Source organism: Castanea sativa, chromosome 1 (genome assembly GCF_040712315.1).
Source record: "Castanea sativa cultivar Marrone di Chiusa Pesio chromosome 1, ASM4071231v1".
NCBI lineage: Eukaryota > Viridiplantae > Streptophyta > Magnoliopsida > Fagales > Fagaceae > Castanea > Castanea sativa.
In genome coordinates this window covers 3,545,440-3,571,693 of record NC_134013.1, presented here as the reverse complement: position 1 = coordinate 3,571,693, position 26,254 = coordinate 3,545,440, and the positions used below count along the sequence as shown (strand labels likewise).

General features: G+C 33.5%; 2 protein-coding genes across 2 annotated transcripts; both read left to right on the top strand.

Annotated features, from left to right (window-relative positions):
- Positions 1 to 2,031: 2,031 nt before the first annotated feature.
- Positions 2,032 to 6,747, top strand: LOC142616215 (butanoate--CoA ligase AAE1-like). The gene is made up of 2 exons (XM_075789102.1): positions 2,032 to 2,326; positions 5,054 to 6,747. Exons 1-2 carry the CDS (start codon positions 2,129 to 2,131, stop codon positions 6,527 to 6,529), a joined length of 1,674 nt encoding a protein of 557 aa, XP_075645217.1. The 5' UTR covers positions 2,032 to 2,128; the 3' UTR covers positions 6,530 to 6,747.
- A 1,221-nt stretch (positions 6,748 to 7,968) lies between these two features.
- LOC142638046 (protein DCL homolog, chloroplastic) lies at positions 7,969 to 16,686 on the top strand. The gene is made up of 3 exons (XM_075812039.1): positions 7,969 to 8,433; positions 12,260 to 12,374; positions 16,267 to 16,686. The coding sequence occupies exons 1-3, from the start codon at positions 8,102 to 8,104 to the stop codon at positions 16,435 to 16,437; spliced, it is 618 nt and encodes a 205-aa protein (XP_075668154.1). The 5' UTR covers positions 7,969 to 8,101; the 3' UTR covers positions 16,438 to 16,686.
- The last annotated feature ends 9,568 nt before the right edge of the window (positions 16,687 to 26,254 follow it).

Here is a 26,254-nt window from a genome sequence, read left to right as displayed (position 1 = left end):
AAAATAGAGGAACTGATGTGAAGATTTTGTAAAAGTGATAATGTAAAATAGAAAAGGTAGATTTTTTGTGTAAAATAGAGGAAATTTTTAAAAGAGCTGATGTGGTTGCTCTAAGATAGGTCCAGTGTCTTGTGTATTTAACTTGATCTGATAGGATGCTGCCATGTGTATATATTGCCACGTGGCTGCATCCAACGGGACCTAACCTCCCCAGTTCTTGTTTGCCACATTAATTGGAAGTTGGCAGCACATGTACATAAGACATCAAAATCAAAGTTCCCAAGCCACTCATTTTCCAACTTCTTCAGCACAGCACGCTCCACATAAATCTGCTCCTCTATGCTCATTTAATTCCAATCATTCATCACAGCCTCCATAATTGCTTCAACCTCAATTCTCCTAAACCAAACCTATAGATCCACAAACTTTCATGCCCAAAACTCCACTTTGTAAACCCAACCAAAAATTAGCGATTTCCCCCTACTAAAACAAAACCCAATCATTGAATCAAACAAAAAGAGGCATGTTAGATCAAAAAAGAAATTTGAATTACAAATTGGGTTTCGGTTGTAGATGAGAAAAACAAGAGGGAAAAATTAAAAAAGAAATTAAACAAGAGGGTTTCAGCCATTATGGGTATTTTAGATGATTTCTAGTTGTGTTTGGTATTATATTTGGGTTGATTTCTTGGGTGTGTTTTGGTATTATATTTGGGTTGATTTTATGGGTTGTTTTTGGTTGCCAAGAAAGTCTAAGAAAAGCTGGAGAAATAGTTTGAATTCACCCTTTCAGTTTTTTGTAAAACCATATGTGGGTTTTGTGATTTTTTAAAAATCATTGACATGGATTTTTTTAAAAGTAATTAAACATTTTTTTATATTTTTTTATTAGCCACGTGTGCAAACTATTTGTCATGTAGGCATTTTTCGTTAGTGAATTAATGGTAGGGACCAGATTGACTGCAAGTTGAAAATAATAAAGACCAAATTGACTGTAACCCAAAAATGTAGAGACCAAAATGATATTTTCGCCTTTTATTTACTGTTTTTGTAAGACTAGCTAGGGAAAAATTTGTTTGGGTTTATTTTTTGTTCTAATTTTTTTTTTATCCAAAAAAAAAAAAGTGAGAATGAAAACAATTTTTTGACATTTTTTTTTTATAAATGAGTTTATTGGCATTTTCGGAAAAAAAGTACTGAAAATTGTGGAATTTTTTTTATGAACAAAAAAGGAGGGTCTCGTAGATATGATAATTGACCTAGCCTATTTGAACCCATAGTACTCATGGCATGTGGCACCCCTACATGTGTTAGGCCTATTCACATCATGACAAAACATTTTTGCAAATTGCAAGACTCGAGCTAGGCAACTTCTATACACGCAGGTGTGATCTAGTCCGGGACTCCTACCATGCCCTAGAGGCAAAAATTGTGGAAAAAATATTGTGAGCATATAAATGAGAAAATTATTTTTTTTTCCATCGGTCAGAGTCAAGTGCCAAATAGAATATCCACTATTTTTTGTTTTCCATTCTGAAAATTGATAATAAAAAAAACAGAATAAAAAATGGATAAAAAGATAAACACAAAAAATGAAAATGAAAACAAAATATGAGTGATTGGAGTACTATGAGTAATAAAGAAAAAATAATTTTTTTAGTAAACCATTATAAAAATTTTCTATGAAAAAAGAAAAAAAAATTAATATTTTTTTTCATAAAAGTAATATTAAATAAAAATAATTTGTTAATAATTACCAAAAAAATAACCTTTAGCATGCCTTATTAAAAAAATAAAAAATTTATATGAAAGTGACAAGTAACCATGAAAAAAAAAAGTTTTGATTTATGATGAGTTTGGGATTGGTCCAGTGTCTTGTGTGTCAAACCCGATCCGATAGGATGCTGCCACGTGTGTCACTTGACTGCATCCAACGGAACCTAACCTCCCTAGCTTTTGTCTACCAAATTGATTGGAAGTTGGCAACACATGTACGTAAGACAAATAAATTAGTCCAAAGAGTTGCTCTCCTTTGCTTTCTCTTCCATCACCACTTCCATCAGCAGCAGCAACAATTTTTTTTTTTTTGTTTTTGTTTTTGGGTCTCTGAACTCCGAAGTCAAATTCTAATGGAGGGTCAAATCCGGAGCTCCGCAAATTACGTCCCTCTCTCTCCCATCACTTTCTTGAAGCGATCGGCTTTGGTCTACAGGGACAGAACCTCTGTTGTGTACGGTGATGTTCGGTACACCTGGAAAGACACCCTTGAACGCTGCACTAAACTCGCTTCTGCTCTTGCCCAGCTCGGAATTTCTCGTGGAGATGTGGTGAGTACTAAGCACGTACTGGCTTTCTCAGTTTTATTCTTGATTTTTGCAACACTTGATTCTATGTTGCTGTCACCTTTTACTTTGTTTATTTCTGGGCTTGGTGTCTTTTGTTTAATTTATCATTGCAAGAAAGAAATTTGAAGAGAAGTTCTATTAGTATGTTTTGGACTTCAATTTTATTTTGTTACAATTTAGAGGTCAACTTTTATAGTTTGTAGAAAACTTAATTATCAGGTACTGGTATGCCGAAAAAATCACTGCTAAACTATACGCACTTTTGAATTGAGACAATACCTGCAAAATAAAAAGAGAGAAGACCTAACAGAGAGCATCGACGTAGTGCTGGCCAAAAACCCTCCAAAGGTCAAGTTAGAACTTTTCTCACAACTCTAGACTACCAGAGTTAAGTCAATAATACGTACTTTGATTTATGAGGGTTTTGGGTATTTATATTAGTGTAAGATTAACATCCATGTCTTGGCCAGGAAGCTCTTTCCTTTTAGGATAGCCAGTTTTCGATTTTGCATACCTTATAGAATTCTTTTTCTTATAGGAGTCTTTTGGTTATGATTAAACGTGTGACGCAAGAATTCTCCTTATTCATGTTTGCGTAGAGATCAAACAAAGCCATATCAGATTTATCGTGAGATGCAAGTTGATTCCAGTTAGGAATCCTTAAAGCCTAATCAACACAAATGGAGGCTAGATGTTACAACCGTCCACCATGTGTCCTTATAACATCGACCCGTCAACCATCCACACGTCAATACCGTACTGTCATGTTTCAAGAAGCGATCCGTCTCCTATTTTATCATTTTCAGGTACAAACCCATAAAAAATTATCAGGAAAAAAGATTTTAAAATAAATCCTAACTAATATATTATTATTGAAGTACTTTAATTTGGTTGCATAGACCTAAAGAAACACTAAAATGCCTAGGGGCCGTTTGCTATGTGATTTTGAGCAACAGTTTTTAGTTTATAAACAACATTACGCATATTCACCTACTTTTTCGCTTACACGTATTTTTAAAAAATACAAATAACCTTACTAGAGCAACAACGTTACCAAACACCCCCTAATATCTATAATGCATGAATTATATGCTACAACAAGAAGGAGGCCTTAGTCCAAAATTTTTTGGGGTGGGCTATGAATCCTTGACAAGATTAGTTGTGATCAGCCAAATGTATTATTTTCCTCCCTTCTATTTGCATTTCATAGTGTCTATTGCTTCTTCAATTGATATGTCCTTTTTAACTGCAACTGTATTCCTCTATTCTAGTCTAGAGTGGCGTGATTTAGCAGTGACATTGTCTGCTTCTCTCCATCAAGAAGAACTCCATCCCCATTTTCTGCTTTGCAAGGGGCCTCCAAGTGGTTCTTTCAATGGAGTTTGACTCTTTCCTCCCCCCAATTATTGTTTTGTTAGAATAGTATCGTTTGTTTTCTTATTAAGTTTTTATAGCTACTGAGTCAAGTACAGCTAACAAGAATCTTCAATTAAGTGAAAATTAGGGTCCACTCTAAGCTCTTTTTTTTTGAACTAATTCAACAATCTTTCATTTATTGAGGATTTTTGGGGATATAATTAAAAATGTTGCATCTTTTCATTCAATGCCATTACAAAAGAGGTAGTTTTAGTGAGGGGGGCATTGACTTTTGCACTCCCTCCCTCAATTATGTATAAATTGAAAAAATAAAGGGTTTATTATCTAAGCCTGGCCCTCCTTGGAAAAAAATTCCGACTTCACCACTGGTATTAATTTATGATGAAATGATTGGATGATTATTATCAGATTTCATTACGTTTTGAACAACATCTTGATGGAAGCTTAAAAACGTATTTAGGCTTTGAGACCTTGCGTTTCACTTTAAAAGGTGTCAAATATGAGTCATATCATTTCTTTCTTGGTTTGTTTTTGTTTTTACTCTTGTTCTATCCTTGGCACCCATTTTGGCAATGAGCAATTGTAAGTTTGTTTGTGTTTTCTTTGCTTGTAACAAGTGGGGGAGGAGGATTCAAAACTTGATTCTTCCCATAGGGAGATCGGACAATGCCACTGAACCACAATGCTCTTGTCGGGAAATGTAGGCTTTGTTGTGGATAAAGATTTCCATGCACTCCATCCCTCTAAAAGTGACAGTACCCATTTGAAAGAATCTGACCTTTAATTCATATTTCCTCAAAAGTTTATAAGAGTATTTCAACTTTTTCATCTGAAAGATAGATTATGAAAATTAAAGTTTTTATATCTAACTTTTCAAAATGGATATCATAAAAGAGTAAGAGACTCTTAATTTGAAAATGAATAGAGTGAGTAGCTCATAGCTAGTCATGAATCTATACAGTTTGCAACTCGATACCTGATGTTTAAGTGACCAAAAGGCACATAGAATATGTTTTCTTTCAACCAGCATTGCTTGCTTCAAGACGTATTGGCTTTTAAAGCTTGCTTCTGTCTCTCTGTCTCTCTCTAAGTCCTACTCGGTTTTCTTTTTCAACTTTTCTATACCTTTTCCATCACAATTTATTCAGTTATCTAAGTGCTTGAGGCATCAATTCTTTTTAAGTATTAACTATATTACTTCATTTCCTAAAATTTCTTTCCTTCTTTTTTTCCCTCTCAGATGCATGAAAGCACTCTACTACAATTAGCTAAGATCACAACATCCTTAATCTTTGTTTGTGTTTTCGATAAACATTTTACTCACTTGAACAGGTTGCTGCATTGGCACCGAATATTCCAGCAATGTATGAGCTACACTTTGGTGTTCCAATGGTAGGTGCAGTTCTTTGTACACTAAATACACGTCATGATTCGGCAATGGTATCAGTATTATTGAGTCATTCAGAAGCCAAAATCATTTTTGTAGACTACCAATTTCTTCATATTGCTCAAGGAGCAATAGATATTCTATCCAAGACGAGGACCAAGCTGCCCCTGCTAATTTTAATTCCAGAGTCTGATCAATCATCCTCCAACCTCAGCAACACCATTTCCACATCGAAGAATCTGGAATATGAGAGTCTTTTACTAACCGGAAGACTTGATTTTGAGGTCAGGTGGCCAAATGATGAATGGGATCCAATCTCGCTAAATTACACTTCAGGTACCACATCAAGCCCAAAAGGTGTTATTTATAGCCATAGAGGTGCCTATCTCAATTCACTTGCAGTGGCACTTTTCAATGAGATGAGCTCAACGCCTGTATATTTATGGTGTGTTCCTATGTTTCACTGTAATGGGTGGTGTATCACATGGGCTGTGGCTGCTCAGGGTGGCACAAATGTCTGCCAAAGGAATGTGACTGCAAGAGGAATTTTTGAGAATATTTCTCAGAACAAAGTGACCCACTTGGGTGGTGCACCCACAGTTCTGAACATGATAATAAATGCGGCAGCTAGTGAGCGGAGGACACTTCCAGGGAAGGTGGCAGTCATGACAGGTGCTGCACCTCCACCTCCACATGTACTATTCAAGATGGAGGAACTAGGATTTATTGTTATCCACTCATATGGTCTGACAGAAACTTATGGTCCTGCAACAGTTTGCTCTTGGAAACCTGAATGGAATTCTCTTCCTCGAGATACTCAGGCAAAGCTTAAGGCTCGTCAAGGGGTTCACCATCTCGGCCTTGAAGAAATTGACATTAAAGATCCTGTTACCATGAAGAGTGTACCCCCTGATGCAAAAACCATGGGTGAAGTTATGTTTAGAGGCAACATTGTGATGAATGGATACTTGAAAAATTTGAAAGCAACACAGGATGCATTTAATGGTGGATGGTTTCGGAGTGGGGACTTGGGAGTGAAACACTCTGATGGCTACATAGAACTAAAGGATCGTTCAAAGGACATTATCATTTCTGGGGGAGAAAATATTAGCACAATTGAGGTGGAAGCTGCACTTTTTAGTCATCCAGCAGTTCTTGAGGCAGCTGTTGTGGGAAGACCTGATGATTACTGGGGGGAGACTCCTTGTGCATTTGTGAAGTTGAAGAATGGGTGTAATGCCAGTGCAGAGGAGATCATTAAGTTCTGTCGAGATAGATTGCCCCATTACATGGCTCCTCGTACTGTTGTTTTTGAGGATGATCTGCCAAAGACTTCAACTGGGAAGACACAGAAATTTGTTTTAAGGGAAAAGGCTAAGGCCATGGGAAGCCTTCCAAAGAAGAGCATCAGTAGACTGTAATGCACCTTCAAGGAATTTGAAGGTGACTGTTTACTTAGTACCCTGTTCCTTTATTTTGTAATTATCATAATTTTCCCAAAACCTTATGTGCAGCTCTGTTATTTGAACAAATTACCAATTTTCCCCCCAAACAAGTTCTCAATTATTTTGAGGGAGACGTTGGGAAGATGTTTTGGTTGCTTCCACAAAAACTATGGCAACTAGCAGGTTTTATTCAATTATGATGGGTGCCAAGTCATTGATTTATTATTAAATTCTATTGTTAACAGAAATAAACTTGAGATTGAACCTCACTTATTTTACAAAAAATGGGTTAGAAGAAGGGAGAAGACTACCTTATATTGTATAACCTTAGTCAAAGACTTTTAAATAGACCATTTATAAGAAGTATGAGCTTTTAAGCTGTGCATTGTTCCCACTGACCTAGTAAATTCGATCCAACCCATGCAATGTGACATGGTAGGTTGATGGGTTTGGCTTTTGTTTACTGCATCGGAATAATGGATGTGACCCAAGTATCACGTGTCCATAAATGACTGTGTAAGTTTTGTACTGTGTCCAATGTTTTAGTCCATTAAATTGGAAAACGTTTGTGTTTGTGTTGGCAAAACTTCCAACCCAAATCCATACTATTTATGATTTGAAGATACAAGCATGTTTTTTGGATTTTAAGACATAATAAAAGAAATGATTTCGATTAAGTTGGAAAGTCTGATCACATTTTGTTAATTGTAATCACTAATCATTATTAAGTAGTTTAAATAGTTGAATAAAAGTTTTTTTTAATAGTTATTTTCATTTCCATCCTGTATAGTTTCATCAATTAAATCATTTAACTTATATATGTTATAATTTCCTCTATGCTGTGTCATTAGATCTATAAAATATGTTGTTGTATTGTTAGATTTATAAAACGATGTAGCTTTGCCATTTGAAGCCGATGGAGTTTAACATAATATGAACGAAAATGGATAGAAAGACTGTATTGAAAATAAACAGATACTTGAAAAATAAATAGAAAATATAAATTGTTAGTGGGTTTCAATTAAGATTCAATTAGCTTAATTGGTAAAATCTCTGACGCTTGAATAAGAGATCTAGGGTTCAATCCTACCTACATCAAAAAATAATTCATATTTTGTCTGATAATTAAAGAAAAATACAAAAAGAAAATAGACATTGTTATGAGAACGAAAATAAAGATAAGACAAAACTCTATCCAGTATAATATTCCTATTTTGAAACTATATAAGGATATGTCTTTATTTTGAAACTTGATTTTCTTAAAATTTAGTTTCAGTGTAGAACTCGAAATATATCCCTATATAGTTTCAAAACAAGAACATTATCCTAGATATTTAAAAAAATAAAGCAAAAACTCATTTTTTCCAATAATTTTGGAAAACCAAAACGACGACGGCTTCTCCATATACCCTATCCGGCAAAAATTCCCACCTCTGACCTCACTCTCAAACTCACGCTTACACTAACACTAACACTAACACGCAGACACAGTCACTCACTTTCACTACCATGATCAATACCAATATTACACTCCCCTGTACCTAATAAATGGCCGCACCTTTGCTTTTCAGAGCCATTCCACTTCGCAGCCTCCGGCTCCACCTCCACCACCACCACCACCGCCGCCTAGCCGCTCCTATTTTCGCGCCGACGCGGCGGCCATGTTGCAGCGCCGCCGAGCCGAGTCGGAGCGAAGAGAATTTATCCTCTGCGGACAACACCACCGCCGCCGCGTGGAAAGCTAGGGATTCACAAAGTTCCAATTACCATCATCGGTGGGACGACGATGAGTATCGCAAGTGGAAAGATAAAGAGGACGAGATTCTCAGTGATATCGAGCCCATTTCTTCTCTTACCAAACAGATTCTTCACTCTAACAGGTTAGTCTTTGTCACTCTCAGTCTATGCCCTAATTTTTGTTTGTTGTTGTTGTTATTACTGCGTTTGGCTGCCGAGAAAATGTAGGAAAAGAAAGTGAGAAAGTGACTAGCTCTTAAGTGAAAATGATACCGCCATTTGATATAATTGAGAAAAAAAAAATATCATTGTTAAAATAAATTAAATGAATAAATTTATAATTTTCTAATGGCTTAAGCTTTTGGGACGAGCCGTAGTTTAGCATGGCGTATTGGAAGTTTCATGTGTTTAGCCTCATTCATGAAGAGAATTGTTAGAATAATGGTTAAATGGTGAATTTGCTGTTTCTTGATAGCAACTTAAGCTTTTGGAACAAGTTATAGTTTATCAATAGGAGTAGAACTTGGACTTGTGAATTTGTGATTGCCTTGGTAGTGGGAAAGAGTGAGTGTTTATCTAACTTAGTTGCAGCAACATAAGGCATGAGTTTGTAACTTTCAAGTAAAGAAAGAGGGACTATTCCTAGTGCCTTCATAGATACAGATACAGATACATTCATTTGTGTTTCCTTTTGCAGTCCTATCATCAAGAATTGAAAAATTAGTAGAATAGTCCCAAGTTAGCGAGAGAAACACCTTTTGTTTTCAATATGTATGTTTACTTGTTAATGGGGTGGCATTTGCTTTCTCGCTCTCCTACTAATGAAGGAAAGTTCAGCGGGGTTTTTGTGGTATCATTGGGTACTGAGGACTAGCTGGAGACCTTGATAGAGAGTTTTTATTTTATAGAGGCTGTCTACTAGAATTATAGAGACAAAATTATTGGGGCTTGAAATATTACTAATAAAAAGTGATAAATGTGCCATGAGAAATGAGCAAATTTGTTTGAGGCTAGAAATACAATTCTCTAAGAATAAGGTCACCAAATAATTCTAGTGAGCAAGTCTGTCTTCCAATGAATGGCTTAGATGATTATTCAGATATATCAGTCACTAAGTGATGATGAAGGTGGTAACAGGGGGTGCATTCGGGAGGTGCTTGTTATTAATCCTGAAATTGATCATATGATGATAGAATCTGACCATTATAATGAAGATAGGTGCAAATATTCACAAACTGGGTGGATGTCTGATGGATCTGGCATTATATCTAGTGGATATGTAAATGAATCAGATTATTATACTATAACTGGTAAGTGTCAACATGTTTTTCTGAATGCTTTAATTTCAGACAAAGTTCAGCTCGTATTTGAGAATTTCCAAGGCAGCAAAGCTGACCTTTTTTACTTAAGTACCATAAACACAAGAATGCACTTGCAGGCGTTCCAGAGGTTAGGCAGATGGAAGGGATTGTTTAGTATGTGATTTGTGTTAGGAGATGTACCATGTGTCCTGCAGTGAGCTTGCTGTGATAGAGATTCCCCCCAGAAGCTGGTGTCATGCCAGTTGCACTGCTTGGGGTTTTAGATCACCCAAGAAAAATTGTGTGGTGTGTGAGAGGTTGAATGCCCCCAAGATCCTAAGTAATGGAAATGATGATGGAATTTCACCTACAAATGAAGAAACACCTATTGAATTGGAAGAGAATTCAAATTGTAGTATTGACGATGGACTTCAATTATCAAAAAGTGGCAAAAACTATGCCTGTAAAATTTGTGGAAGCAAGATAGTTGATGGTGAAAAGTTGAAGATTTGTAGCCATTCTGTATGCCCAAATAAGTTGAAGATTTGTAGCCACTCCTTTACTTCTTGATTTTCTTGTATTTGGTTCATTGTTCAACGTGTTCACCATCGTGAACATGATGTTCAATTCTTTTCAATAAAAGTCTTATTACTTATCAAAAAAATAAAAATACTACCATGCAAGGTGCCTGACAAATAAGCAATTAAAATCATATGGTCCCTTATGGTAGTGCCCTTGTTGTCTGTGCAGAGTTTGCCTCATGGATCAGGATGATGAAAAGATTGTTTGCCTCTTGGATTTATTGCCAAATAACTAATAAGCTATTGCAAAGGGGTGGAACCACATAGTGGTTCCTCAAGGTAAGGGGTACCTAAGATTGTGTGGAGATAACACCAAGCATGGGAAAAGATAAAAAGCTAGGAATCATGGACACTTCGTTTAGAGTGTTGTACCCGTGTTGTATTATTGTCGTACCTATGTCATAACAGTGTCGTACCAGCTGTTTCATGTTATAATTTTTCAAAAATTGTTCATGTCAACCTGTATCCGTGTTTATGTCCATGTCCGTGCTTCCTAGATAGAAAGCCTAGGATTCAACACTTATGATTGCTGGAGTAAACACCAAACCATTGGATTAATTCAAGTAATTAGTTTTATTATTCAAGCAAAGCATAACACTAATGTAAGGGCCTTTAAATAGGGAAGAATGGTAACTTTCAAGGAAATAAATTTGTAAACCAACTAGGAAAGGAAATAACTTTTAACCTACTACATAAAATCATATAAAAATTAATATCATAGAAATTAAGTTCCAATAAATCAATTGGGGCCAAACTGGCAGCAGGTCTACATCATCCAGCCATGGCCCATGAGATCGGAGGACCCAGACTGCCGAACAGCTCTTTAGATCAGAAACTAGACTGCCGAACAACAGTCAAAGCTTTTATCTCGGCATTTGATTCCTTTGTCAAGTGCCAATCGGCACTCCTTTGTCGGATTCAGCTGAAATTTGCATGGTAGCTTCCTTTTAAACCTATGCACATGAATCAACATTGATCGGTCAACCTTTGTCAGTTGGAGAGTTTGGCGTTTTGTTGGAGTAATTGGTTGGGGAAATTTTCTTTGGACATATGGAATATGGTTCCTGGCTGCTTGATGTGGGTTGTTTGGATGGAAAGAAATTGACACTCTTTTGAGGCTAAAGAGAAATCGCTTGTTCAGCTACAAGCTCTCAGCCAGAATACTCTTTTTGAATGGGCTAGGTGCTGGGGTTACTCAAACTGTTCTTCTACTCTGGAGTTTCTTACTTCCCTTAGTATTGCCCCTTAAGTTGCTTTTCTTGTTTTTGCTGTTTTTGGTTGCTGTTTCTTGTGTTCACCATCATGGACACTTTGTTTTTGCTGCTTTCGATTTTTCTACATGATTAATATGATTCTTATTACTTAATACTTATCAAAAAAAAAAAAACCTTTGGCAGTTGGATGTGAATAAGATAGAGTTGGTTAGTTAGGCCTAGCATGTTAATCACATTAAACACATTTTGAATTTCTATGAAACACATGCTAAATTCCTATAAGCACATGGAAAATAGAGGACCAACCCTATGGGGTCATGTGGGCCAATGAGATGAGGTTATGGTTCTATAAACTGTCAAATTGTAATCACATTCCTATCACTGGATAAGATTGTGCTTGCAAGAAGAGACTCCCTTAAAGAAGTCTCATGTTGGAGTTTATTGTCTGCTGTTCAGTTGTTCCCCATTTGGCCTCCCCAAGTTTAAAATCTTAGCTACCCTTTCTTTAGAAAGTAGGAACATAAAATTGAGCCTTTGATCCTTTTTTGACACAGTTGTGGTGATCTGTATTTTTCTAATTTTATTGAATGCAGGGTGAGAATGTGATACTTCTGTCACAAACAGTTGACTAAGTAGTTAACAACGTTTATATATTTAGAGACTTTGCAAGTTGTCCTCAAAACCTTGGGTTGGGGAGACATGATATTATTTTTGAAAAGGGACCTTCTTCTAAGTAAGAACATGGAAGGGTTTATTCAAAACCCAGGGAGAATCAACGGTCACTAGTTCTGCCCCCTGGAATTCTAAGTCTGTTTATGCAATTTGCATGGATCATAAAACACTTCTCTATCTGATTGATTTGGTTTTCGCTAGGTATTTGGATGGGGAACGTCTGACAGCTGAAGACGAGAAAGCTGTGGTGGAGAAGCTTCTTGCTTATCATCCACATTCTGAAGATAAAATTGGATGTGGACTTGATTCTATTATGGTAAGCTTTTTTGTGCATAGTTTTTCATGGAATTTTTAGGTTTGTGTAGCTAACCAATTCTAATCATTTTGGTCTAACTTCTGTTATTCACTTAGTTGATTTGCTATCGAAACTTGCAACTTTACCTAGTCGCTCACATCGTTCTTTTTGACTTCTTCTTGACCAACTTACAAACTGAATTGCGGAAAGAAACTTATCTTTTAAAAAAAAGTAACAAAATCCATCAAGAGAGCACTAAAATGTGTATCTCTCTTAGTTTTCTCATTGGACTATATTCTTTTTTCTTTTTTATTTATTTATTTATTTATATACATCATATGCCAAGTGCTACATGGCTATTCACTGAATTTCATCCCACATTTTGGACTCACTTTTCCTTAATCCTTATAGCAACTTTCACTTGGGCTACTGCTAATTTTGGTTTTTGTCATTTTTAATCTATCCATCTTAGTTGTGAAGTGGTCCAAGTGATTAAACATTTATGTAACAATATATTGATCTATTATTGTGCTGATAACGTTGTTTGATCCAGTGGTAGTATCACTCTCAGATAGACTATATTGATTCTCCCAAGCTCCGCAACTTGCTTTAATTTCACATGTTGTAAATCTAATTAAACTGGTTGGATAGAATGGAACAAAAAAAAATACATGTGGCCAACCCTAATTGGTTGATGAGGATCTAAGAGCCTTCCCCAATTAATTGGGATTAAGGCTTGCTTGAGTGGAGGCTGTGCCCAAATTGCATAGGATTGTAGGCATTTGTGTTGTAACCATCCTATGATGTACACATTGTTTTGATGAAATAGGCTTTCAACTTTTTAGCATCATTAATATTTTGAAATCCACCCCATATTGATACAGAGTTTCAGAATGTTTTGATGAATAACTTGCAACAGAGGAACAATATATGCATTATTGTGTCTCTTTGCACATGCATATTTTGTAATATAATAGCCTCTAATAACACCATCCTCCATGGGTGTTTTTTTAGGATATTGATGGGAAATTTATTTACTATACAGTTTTTTGTTGCAAATGTATAGCATTAACATGAAAATTCCTTTTCCATTGAATGTATTGTACACGTTAATTAATTATTATTCATTACCAATATAATTAGTTAATATTTTTAATAACAGGAACTAATGACAACATAAGATCCCTTAAACCTAATACAATTATGAAAGCAAAACTTTCCTTAATGGATTTGACATTTGGAATTCCATCCATATATTTACTTCACAGCTTTATTATTTTAATGCATTTAAATTTCTGAAAAGAGAGGAAGCAGAAATGGTCAGATTTCTACGATTAAACCAAAATACTCTAGAGGGTAATATGGGAATTGGGAAGCACACAGTTTTTAGGGGAAATCACTTAGAATGGAACAAAGTTTATATCCTATTTCAATTAGGTCCTAGGGTTTTAATTTTTTAAACTAAAGTCCCCAACTTATGGAGTTTCAATTTAAAGCCTCTTTCCATCTCAGTTATTCATTTACATTCTTCTGGACTGTAATGAATCAGAGAAAAACATGAAATCGTTGATAAAACTTTATGTTTTGCGGCTTTTGCCCAGATGGTTAGCTTTGATTTTCTTGCATAAAGGATTCATTTTCACTTTCTCACTCTAAGTGAAGCTTTCTTTCTCTATTGCTGAAATGGTTTATGAACAGGCCCTTGGTGAAATGTAGAGTTTTATTAATGGTTTCCCACTTTTTTTTGCTCTTTTATTACTTAGAAGTTAGAACTACGGAGACAAATATGGAATGGATGGAAGCTTCAAATTGAAACAATTTCTTAAATTTGGATTTTTGATTGACAAAATTAAAAGAGGTGCAAAGTCCACAATATTTTCACAACAAATCATAGGTAGAAAGTTGTTATTGGTTCTAATTTGAATTCATAACTTAAATTACTTTTTTACCCATTAGTAACAACTAATAATAACCTGCCACTTAGGATTTATTCTGAAAATGTTGTGAACATAGCATTTTTCAAATTAAAAACCTGGGACCTAGTATGAAACATGGTGTAAACTTTGAAGTTTTTATGTGATTTCTCTAATTTTTAACTTTTTAAGAAAAAAGAATTTTTAAAGCAAATGACTAATGTTTTTCACTTTTTCCCCTTACAATATGTGAGGAGGGGAATTTGAACTCAGATTCTCCTCATTGGGAGAATCGGGCAATGCCTAAGCTATAAACCCGTTTAGTACATGTGTTTAAAAACTGAAAATTGTTGTTTAAAAACATTTGTGGAAATACATGTGGGTAAAAAAGTGTGTGAAAATACGTGTAATGTTGTTTAAAAACTGAAAATTGTTGTTTGAAAACACAAACCAAACACCCCCAAAAGCTCTTGGGCTAATTATTGGTAAGATACACATGCACTTGATGGATCCTTTGAAACCAATGCTTCACTCTCTACCTTGTCCTTTCAAGGAAAGGAGGTGCTATTTGGGCTAAAACTCATTAGCAGACTAAGTTCACATAAAATTATAACAAATTTTTTTGGTTGTTATTGGAAAGACAGGCCTTTTTGGTACTTTTCCCAACAAGGAACTTTTTTTAAAATTTTTTATAGAATTTGATTTTTACAAGTGCCAGGTGCCATTTGAGCTAAAACTCATTGGCAGACCAAGTTTTTACATAAAACTATAATATATTCAATTGGTTCTTATAGGAAAGATACGCCATTTTTGTACTTTTCCCAACAAGGAAATATATAATAAATAATAATAATAATAATTCAACTTTTACAACTGGGGGATGGGGTTTCAGCCTTATTTCTCCTTATAAAAAATACTAAATAATATCACTGAGCTACAAGGCTCCAGGAAAATTGGGGTGATTCACCTATGTTTTTGGATTTTTTTAGTACTTATTTTGTTAGTAAATTTCCTGTCTTTTATCCCCTTGAGGTGTGGAGTGATTCATCAAGGCTTGAGTAACAAGTTATGTTCCTTGTCAACAAGTTCATATAACATTTTTAGGTTATGCATGCCAGAAGTTGCAACAAAAAGTGATTAGAGGCTGGAAGCTAAGAACTAGGTGCTTAAGAATTATGATTGCATTTGTTTAATAGCTCATGCCTCAAAGGCTGCCCAAACATTCTTGTTGAAACATAAAAAAATTTGTGGTTTTTCCTAGTCTAGTCAAATGGTGAAGTATAATTTTTGCAATGATATTTCAAGCAGTCTATGATTTGATTCTTGTCTGTCATTTCTTCATTTGGGGTCCCAAAACGTTGAAAAAACAATTCATGGTGTATTAATTTATAATTACCTGTGTATCTAGCGTTATCAACACATCAATGAGACTGGAAATGGTTGTAGAAAGTTGATTGGACTGTATAATTTTCTCAAGTTCACATTTCTTAAGCAATTGAGGAACAGGTAGGTTGTTTTGTTTTTATCTCAGCAAGGTTCTTCATCCTTGACTTTTGGGGGTTTACTTTGAATCCTTGCAACAAAACCTTTATTCTTTGTCCCTTTCATTGGAAATGAACAACCAAGAAAGAAATTGATGTTACATCCTGTCTAATGGGCTCTTGTTGGGTTTTATCTTCATATTTACGTTTTGCTTTGGGGATAGGATGTTTGGCCTGCACATAGTTGGCGTGTAGATAAATGTATGTCAGCTTTGACCGGCGCCACTTTTTTACCTCCTTTTCTTTGTCACATGGAAACCTTATATCATTTTTCTTTATTTTCCATCCAAACTTTTTCTAACATTTGATTTTTGATTTGATATTAACAGAATTTATTACCATTTAATATGTGCATGAGCTGATTCTGTAGCTTATAATTATCATATAATTATCTTTAATGTAGCTTTTATGTTATACTATGAGATCAAACTAACTGGGTATTGGCTAATGTTGTTGAAGGTTGACCGGCATCCCCAATTTAAACGGTCAAGATGCCTCTTTGTTGTAAGAACTGACGGTGGATGGATAGACTTCTCATATCAAAAGTGTCTTCGAGCATACATTCGAGATAAGTACCCATCTCATGCAGAGAGGTTCATTAAGGAACATTTTAAGCGTGGTAGTGGTTAATTTGTATTAGTCTTTAGGCTTTTTTTTTACAATTTTGGTATCACTAGAGATGATCTTGATATGTTTATTTAATTTTTTTTTCCTTCTTCTTATGGGGCATAAGAACTTTCACATTGGTTTCAGTTTACCTATATATATGTAGCCTAGAGTTGCTAATTGTCAATGCGGTAGATAATCCTTGATTGGCACTTAAAGTTTGTATTCAAATGAAGACAGAAAAAATGATTGAAGTGAAGTTCACTTTTTTGACTTGCATCTCTTTTTTGGCTTTTGCAGTTTGATTTATTGTAGGAATAAGCTTTCTCTAAGAGTCCTAGGACCCCGCGTGTTAAGTTGTAGCAAGTATTGTGTAATTTTTTTACTGTCAGAACCAAATTATGTCCTTAAAGCTTGATTTTTAATATTTTGTTGCTTTTCTCTCTTTTGGCTAAGACCTTGGAGCGTGTTTCACACCATTATGGCTCTCTCACAGGTAAATAATTTTTCATTGTTTGAAGCTCAATCAGAGGATACTGATGTGATTTAGTGATAATGGGTACCATTTATTAGTTATTTTTGCAGTTAACTAGGATTATAGGCCCTCACACTAAAGAAATTTCCGGGTAAATCAGGTAGGTTTGTTTAGATTTTCATGTGACAGTCTAACCTAAGTCTTGGCTTCTCATTTCCCTGTGCTCATGTGATCTTGTGTCTTAAGACCCTTAACTGACTTATTAATATGGGCCACATCAAATTGTGACAATCGGTGTTAGTTGAAATTTTTCTCTTTAAAGATGGGACGCATGGAAAGTGGAAACAATAGCAAACCACTTTAGCTTCTTTAATATCTTAAGAATTTTGCTTGGACCACTAGAGAAATGGTCTTGGCCAATGAGTCTTCAAATTGAATTGAAAAGGAATTGAAATTCATGATTTGGACAGGGTTAGCTATACTGATTAGTTAATTTTTTCGAGCTACAGAGTGGTCCTGGAGAAGCAAAAATTCTGGAGTGGTTGTGTGTGTGGGCTACTGTGGTCAAAAGAGTCAAGCGCAGCTGGTTGTGCTGTCCAGTAGGGATTCCTATAGGAGGCTCTGATAAGTCAAATGCGGTGGAAAAGTCTGAAAGAGTGAAAAAAGTTATCTTTAGTTGAATCTGAAATGTCCGAATATATGTGCTTAGTTTTCAAGACATTAAAACAGCTTTCCTTTCTGAATGTTGGTTTGTAGTGGTCAATGTATTTTCTGTGGGTAGAAAATACTGTCCAAAAGTAACTAATCCGGAAAAAGGAAAACAAAATTTCAAAAGTATCTAATGTTAGGGTTAAGCTTCCATCTAGTGTTAAGTTTCGGTCCATTGTTCCAATGCATTAGATATGAAACACAAAATGTCCGTGTCAAATCCGTTTAAGGGCGAGCTTGCATTTTCAACCAAAGAAGCCAGTGCACTAGATATAAAACACAAAATGTCCGTGCCAAATCTGTTTAAGGGCGGGCTTACATTTTCAACCCAAGAAGCCGTGACACGACTCACTATTGTTTAATTTTGAGTTTGTTGGGTGTTTGACTTGTAAATCAAATAATACCAATTCATTGATCTTTTGATATGCATTATAGCTGTAATTTAAGGCGCTCACCCTGTCAATCTGACTTGGTATAATACATTAATTACTCTAGATGGGCTTTGCTAGAGAAGAGCCTAAATACCTCACTCCTCCAGTCGTAGTTTCATTCTCTCTCTCTCATTGATGAGTTGCAATATGCCCATCTATGGCTAGAAATTCTAGCCATAGATGGGCATATTGCAAACGTAGGTGACTTCTATGTAGCTAGTAATTCTACTCAACTAATTTTATGTTCTGTTGTCCATCTAGTGTCGTAACTTATACGACAGTTTTGACTACAATCAATGGTGGCTTTTATGTAAAGGGCCGCTAGTATTTTGACTAAAATCAATGTTATTCAAATTGGGAATTCTCATAGTTTGAATTTTCTATCTAGGTGCATTGCTGTCTATGAATTAGTTGGCAACAGATGCATACAGAAGAAAAGTTAGTGCCCGACCATGGACTATTTAACCTGTCTATAAAAACCAACAAAAAAAATAACTTGTTAATAATATTACTATAATCATTGTCATTTTGTGGAATCATACCCTTTAAAATGAATATAATAACCATTCAAGATTATCAAACAGTGAAAAAGGAGAAGCATTATACTATATTAGGAAGATCTGAAACGGTGACATCCCAACCACATTAGGCTTTTTAACATTATGCTATTTTAGTCAACTGCCAGAACATTCTCAAATCTCAACTACAAAGTTCATCGACCCTAACCCTTACTTGACATTGGAACAAAGTAAGATATTTAAAAAAAAAATGAAAAGGAAAAATACAAATAGGTCAGCATAGAAGGAAATAAAAATTGTAATCTTCTTATAGGAGCCACTTTTTAGAGTGTAGCAAGTTGCAACCATCATATCATCTCATCTCTTCAAATACTTCTTGGGAGCCACCATTAAAGAAAGAAAAAATAATTGACCTTGGTATTCATATCCTATGGTTTATGTACTTCATTTTTGTGAATTTTCTTTTAAGTTGTGGACAAAGTAGCATCGAAACTGGAGTTTTAAGCCTATAGGAGTCTTGTTGGTCAAGCTTGGTTTTTGTTTGTGTCGTTGTGTCTTTAGTTCTTTAACCTTACTATGTGAAAGCACCGAAAAACAGGTTGGATTCAATAGTTTTTAATTCTTATGGGAAAACCTTACCGATTTACATGGGAAATGAAAGTATGAAACACTCAAATGCTCAATACCTATGTTCATGTACACAGTGACCCCATGCATGAATCATGATGGGTTTAAGGTGTCAATGATTCAGAATATGGAACTTTAATTGGGAGTACATATTGTACTTCTTGAAGCTTATACAAACAACAATTAATAGGGCAGTTTTTTTTTTCCTGAGGCTAATTGATATGGTCATTGAGAATCTTTTTTTTCCTAAAGAATATTTGAGATAAAATCTACAGCTCAAATTTTTTTTTCCTGTCTTTTTTCTTTTTGGCTAAGTCTTTAATTCCAACCCTATTTCAAGTGTGATATTTTGACAGAAGGGAAGCAAATGTTCAAAACATATAAAGACCCTTTTATTTTTAAAGAAATAAACACACCCATAAAAAAGAGAAAATGAAACATAAAAACTTTTTAATATCTCGTTTCGTTTTAATAAGCGTGCTCCGGTAAATTTAAAATGCAAAACGATGCTCCCTCTAACATATTATTCAATCTGCCAGTGCAATTTTACATTTTAGGCAGGGTTTTTTTTGGAAAGTTTAATATTTTTTTGAATAATAATATATAAAATATTCACAAAATACAGAAAAAATGGGATTTTCTTTTTCTTTCTAAAAATGTATTTCTCAAACTTATTTAACATTAAACTTATTTTTTAAGCACATATAATGTTTTTGTTTCAGAAGTTCTAAATAATTATAATAAACAATTCTGTTGAAAGGTCATGTACCTCGTGAAGCACTCTAAATAAAGAGCCTACATAAAAATCCATCCATGAAAGTTATCATGATAAATGTCAATATTTTGTTCCATTACCTAAAATGTTTAGTTTTTTATTTTATTTTTATAATTTGTTAATATAAAAATGTCAATATACACAACCGTGAGAACTCTTTAAATTTATTATTTATTTCATTTTAAACATCAAATCCATATTTTATATAGGGTAGTGTTAATGGGCACCATCCGTTAACCACAATTTTTTTAACTTTTTTTTTACAATTTTTTTTTTGTAGTTTATGTCATTTTTTCAATTTTGTAGATACTATTTTTTACTTTTTTTTGGACAAATTTTTGTCTTTTTTGCCCTTAACAAGCATCAAGCGGTGTTTGTTAACATTCCCTTTTTATATGGTTGTAAAAGTTAAATAAATAAAAGTAATAAAAAAATTATACTTTTTCAAGATAATATGTTAACTGATTTAAATTCAATATCTTCAAAAAAAATCTTAAAATTTATGATTAATGATAATTCTATATAAAAGTTATGAATGATGATACTCATGGTACACTAATTCACAAATCAAATCATAATCAACCATGTACATCTCTTAATTTTATTGATTTTGTAAAATGAATAACTTTCAAAACCTAATATTATTCTTTAGAATCAAAAAGTAAAATAAGAGGGGAAAAAAAGCTGCAAGTCATGAATAATGAGGAAAGGTCAACTCCTTCCTCATTATCATGTTTTATTTTGCAGCCTCCCAAGACTCTTGTAGTTACAACATACAATCAATAGTGAGAATTTCTTTTCTTTTTCTTTTTCTTTTTTTCTTTTCTTTTTTCTCCTACTACGTTATGCTATAATTACGGGACAACGATGATCATTAAGCTCAGACTATTTGAAAGTGGGACCCACCACACAACGGAGAGGGCCCACTAGCCCAGCTGGGAAGAAAATCCATGTGGGCCCTCACTCCACGACCCACATTTTTCATGATGAGTCATGCTCAAACAACATGCATGGCAAAACAATTTGTTTGGGTGAATAGAAGAAACTGTTCAAAGATTTTTTTTTTGTTTTAAGTTTTAACACAATGAAATGAAGGGCTGTGATTATTGTGTTTTGGTCCCATCAGCTACACCGTACGGTCCATTGGGATGGTTGATGAGTCCCAATAAAGAGAGTTTTTGCTTTCTGCTGGTCTGATTTTTGAAATGCAAGCAAGAAAATGATCCACTTTCTGATTCTTCAGAGAGTGGGCTTGTCTGACTTTGACCAGAATGATGAAACAGCTGTTATTTTGGAACTAGGGATAAAAATATTTATAAAATGTTCATGTAAAAGACAAAGGAAAACAACATAAATAAAAATAAAAATTAATTAAATAGTTTATTTATCATTTTTTTGGTAAATATAAGTGCATTTGTTGGGTATATTTAAACAATAGTTTTCACTTTTTTTTAAATATATATGAGTGAAAATATATATAATGTTGTTTAAAAATTAAAAACATGTATTTAAGTTGATGTATCAAATATGCTCATAATTTATTGATCATAATATATTATGGACAAAACCTTTTCTCCAAATTAGTTAGAGGATTAATTTGTCCGTACAATTGCAATATGTGTGAAAATTTAAGGCACCATAACTAACTAATCAAAACAATTCTGAATTTATCTTACAATAAATTTACAGACTACAATATATGTGAAAATTTAAGGCACCATAACTAACCAATAAAGAAAATTCTGAATGTGTCTTACAATTAATTTAAAAACTACAATATATGAGAAAATTTAAGGCACCATAACTAACTAATTAGGAAAAGTCTTAATTTTTTTTTTTGAGAAACTAAAAAGTCTTAATTTATCTTACAATAAATTTACAAACTACAATATACAAGAAAATTTAAGGCACCATAACTAATAATCAGGAAAATTCCGAAAATCTTACAGTAAATTTACAAACTACAATACAATATACGAGAAAAATTTAAGGCACAATAACTAACTCATTAGGAAAATTATAAATTTATCTTACAATAAATTTACAAACTACAATATATGAGAAAATTAAAGCACCATAACAAACTAATTATGAATTTATCTTACAATAAATTTACAAACTAACATAATAATGGATGTGGTTAAATATTAAATTCACATTTTCTTGATATTTTAATCTTTTTTAACAGCTTATGAATTTATTTTACAATAATAAATTTACAAACTAACATAATAATATTGGTTAAATATTAAATTCACATTTTCTTGATAATTTAAGTTTTTTGTACAACTTATAATTTATCATATAAGTGATTCTATGTTTCACACCTATTTTTGGAACCACCCATAATTCACCAAAATAAATATCTCAATTTACTTTTATGGTTTGTGATATTAATTCATATAAAGTAATCAAATTTGTAATATTCTTAAATATCGTTCAAACTAATTAAGTAAGGGTTTCGTTAATGAGGTGCCCTCATAGCAATTGTTAATGAAAAAATTTTAAATACCCCTAAAACACGGAGAAATTATGCTTAAGAAGTACTCATTGTTAATAATCCAATTTAGGGAGGAAAAAAAAAAGTTAACTAATGGCTTAAGGATAAAACAATAAACGTTGTTGACAACTTTTTATATTTCTAATGAAAGTGACGTTAAAAATATTTTGTTATAATTTATTAACAATTACGCTAAGAAGTAAGAACATTAATTAGCATGATTCTTCAAAAAAAATTGATACAAATTTAATAAAAAAATATTTTAAAAAAACTGTTAAAATAATTAATTACTTTTTTTTCATAAAATATATTTTAAAATAATTACTAAACCAACGTTCATTAATATTTCCCATAAAGTAATAATGACTGAGTTTTACCCAATGGTTAACTATATAAAGACTGTGGCAACAATGCTGGGTTCTGGTTGGGTTCAGAGGTGAAATGTACTTTGTGTGTGTTGTGGTTGTGGGTGAGTTGGAATGCACGATTACCACAACCACCACGATATCTACCACTACAATTCTTTCACCTCCCTCCATTGATTCTGTCTCACCTGCTTGCACTAGCCCTTGTTTGTCCACTCACACACTACTTTCTCTCTAGCTCATTTCTTGAAGCTCGAGCCCATAAGAGCATGAAGAAAAAATATATATATATAAAATAAAAATAAAAATAAAAATAAAAAGAGAGAAAGCAACCTATCAGAGCAGAATCCATTTACACGCGACATTGTTGGTAGACTAATACGTACAGCAATCAATACTCTATAATTCTACTGCATATCAGAGCACTTGCAGCAGTGGAGCTAAATAGCTATATAGCTATTTTAACTCCACCAAAATATCAAAAAGAAGCATGCAACAGTGGAGCTAAATCTATATTTTTTTAGCTCATCTATATATCTATAGATGTGCACTGTTCATGAGAGCTAAAAAAAATTAATTTTTTATTTTGTGTTCACATTATCTTTTTTATTGTGGTGTTTTTATTGTAGTGAGATGTATTATTTTATTGTGGTAGATATATTATTTTATTGTGATATTTATATTATTTTATTATGTTGAAAGCTAAAATAGATCCACTGCTGTAACATATGTATAGATAAAATAAATTTTTAACTCCACTGTTATAGATGCTCTAAATTCTTGCATATAGCTTTATACCTCCTTAAATTCTTGCATGGCAAAGGAAAAAACTTTAATTGAAGAAATAGTTGTCGCATTATTTTTTATTGGTGAGTTCAGAGAGAGACAGAGACAGAGACAGCTTTTCGTACTAAAATTAATTTCGATCTTGCAGTACTTTACTTCCTAATTTGCTCATAAGGAATGTACCCGAAAGGTAAAAAAAAGTATATGGTATATACGTTGCAGTCTCGCTCAGATCTTCTTTGGACTTTGTTAGTAAAATACCAATTCAAAAAATTACACTTCCAATTATAGGTACTTATCGGGTATAGGGAGATAAAAATTGGGTTTAAGTATTTAAAAGAGAGTTTTACATACATATTTACTTAAATTAACTTAGTAAAATTTATATATTGTATAAAAAAAAACTAAAAAATGATCTTAGGGTATTAGTTAATAATTCATTTAAATAAAGTTTTTGTAATAACACAATTTATACCTAAGCTCAAAATAAGAAAGGCAATAGGCCCAACGAGCCTAGTATAATGAATTTGTAGATAGTGAGTTTGAAATCTAGGTCTTAATGAGCTTGTAAGTCAATTATAATGGGCCAATATCACAATAGAAGCAAGTTTGTATAAAGCAAATTGTCCTCGAACTCAATTCGAGGAGACTAGTTCTTCTTTGTATGTCTCTCTCATTTAATGACAAATTACAAATATTGTTTTTCAATCTACAGTGTTTTTCTCTCTTTCTTTCCCAATCTATTTTTCTCAGGGATCTTCTTCTATTTTATACTTCTTCTCGTTATCATTTCCTCTCTCCACGTGTAGGTCTGGATTGCTAGTGCTGATACTTGTCCCATCAGCACTTCCTAAAGTCTTTGGGTAGTAGTTGTAAGACTGAAAATCACTGTTCAGATTTCACTTCCTCATTAATGCGACCAGAGATTTGGATACAGAGCATTTAATGCGGTGGTAGCAGTTTTCTCTTAGATATTTTATAACTGTTCCTTTGATTTGTGATCTCATGAAACATATCCTCGTCAATAGAACCTCCTGGAAGATCATTATGGACAACAGGACGTACCATCTGACCTTTGCTTCACTTAGCCAAGGAGACACCCCTTCTCGGACTACCTCCCCTAACTTCTTCGGTCGCAACTTGCTTGAGGACCTCTAGGTTTGACATCTTCATTATTGTCTATCTGTCCTTGGACAAATAAATACCCTCAGACAAAGCCCATGGCCTAATATGCATTTTTGGACCTTTTATCCCTACAGTTTTTATGAGAAAATGAAAAAAAAATTTAATATTTTGACAGTTCTTTTCATTTCTCATAAAAGTATTGTAAAAAATTTCCTAAAATAGATGGTTAACCAATACCCTAATTAGCATGACTCTAAAAAAAACTGCTTTTTTATTCGTTTAAACAACTACTTTTTTTTAAGAATAAAAACAACTACTCTTGTACTCTACTAGTGCTAGTTTAATAATTATATTATATTTTATAGACAATACCCACACAAATTAAGTTATAATCCTCTCAAAATATATGGCAAGTGATGACATATTTATTTATGTATTTATATTTATATATATGATAGAAAAATATAAATATAGTAATAGGTTTTTTTTTTATTTTAGAAAAAAATAAAGGGCTCATATGATGTGGTATCATTGCCCTGATCCAAATTCTATGACATGGGACTGCCAAAACTGTTGGGGGCTATCCATGTAAGGAAAATTATTGTGCCACATAAAGTGGCACAACATTGGCCATAACTCACCCATGTGGCGAGCTGTGGTTGGTGGATGGGTGTCCTCACGTGGACTTACTACACCCTTCCACCAACCACAACTCGCCACATAAGCAAGTTGTGGCACAAGAATTACTCATCCATGTAATAGATTGTAGGTTTAGTATGGAGTGCTTTCTTGTAAACTATGATGATGCCTCTTTGAATTTTTGTGTCTCTATGATTTAGAGATTGTTTAAATACAACATTCGGGCAATATGTTGTCAACAAATTGTTGAAGACATGGCTATAAATGAATGAGCACATTATATGTAATTGGCAGAAAATATATTTACTAATATAATTTTCTTTCATGTAGAAATACATATCCAAATAAGAATATATAGGAAGAACATATGTATAAATATAATATCTTATGTCTATACAGAATTGTACATTTATAAAACCTGGTCAACTATGTGTCTGTTTGAATAGAACTTATTACTGAAAACTGAAAACACTATAGCAAAATAAATTTTAAATGTGTAAAAACACTGTTCATGCAAAAAACCACTGTTCATTGCCCTAAAATCACTGTTCATGACCAATGAACAGTGACAGACGCGCGTGAGAAAAAAAAAAAAACACTCAGACGCGGACGCGCAAACCAAACGTCATCTATGTCTTCCAAATTTTTTTTTATTGTTTGGGTACATATAAAAGCGATATTATTTTAATCACAGCTTGAACAATTAATTAAAAAAACTACTTTAATAGTTATTTATAAACCTATCTTATTTATAAAAAGAAACCCAATCAAATAAATTGCTGAGGGGAATGGTATGAATGAAAAATTCATTTAAAAGTAATCCTATTCTAATGACAATATTTTATGTGCGGAAACATTTTATCCCTCTAAATTTATTATAATATTCAAAAGA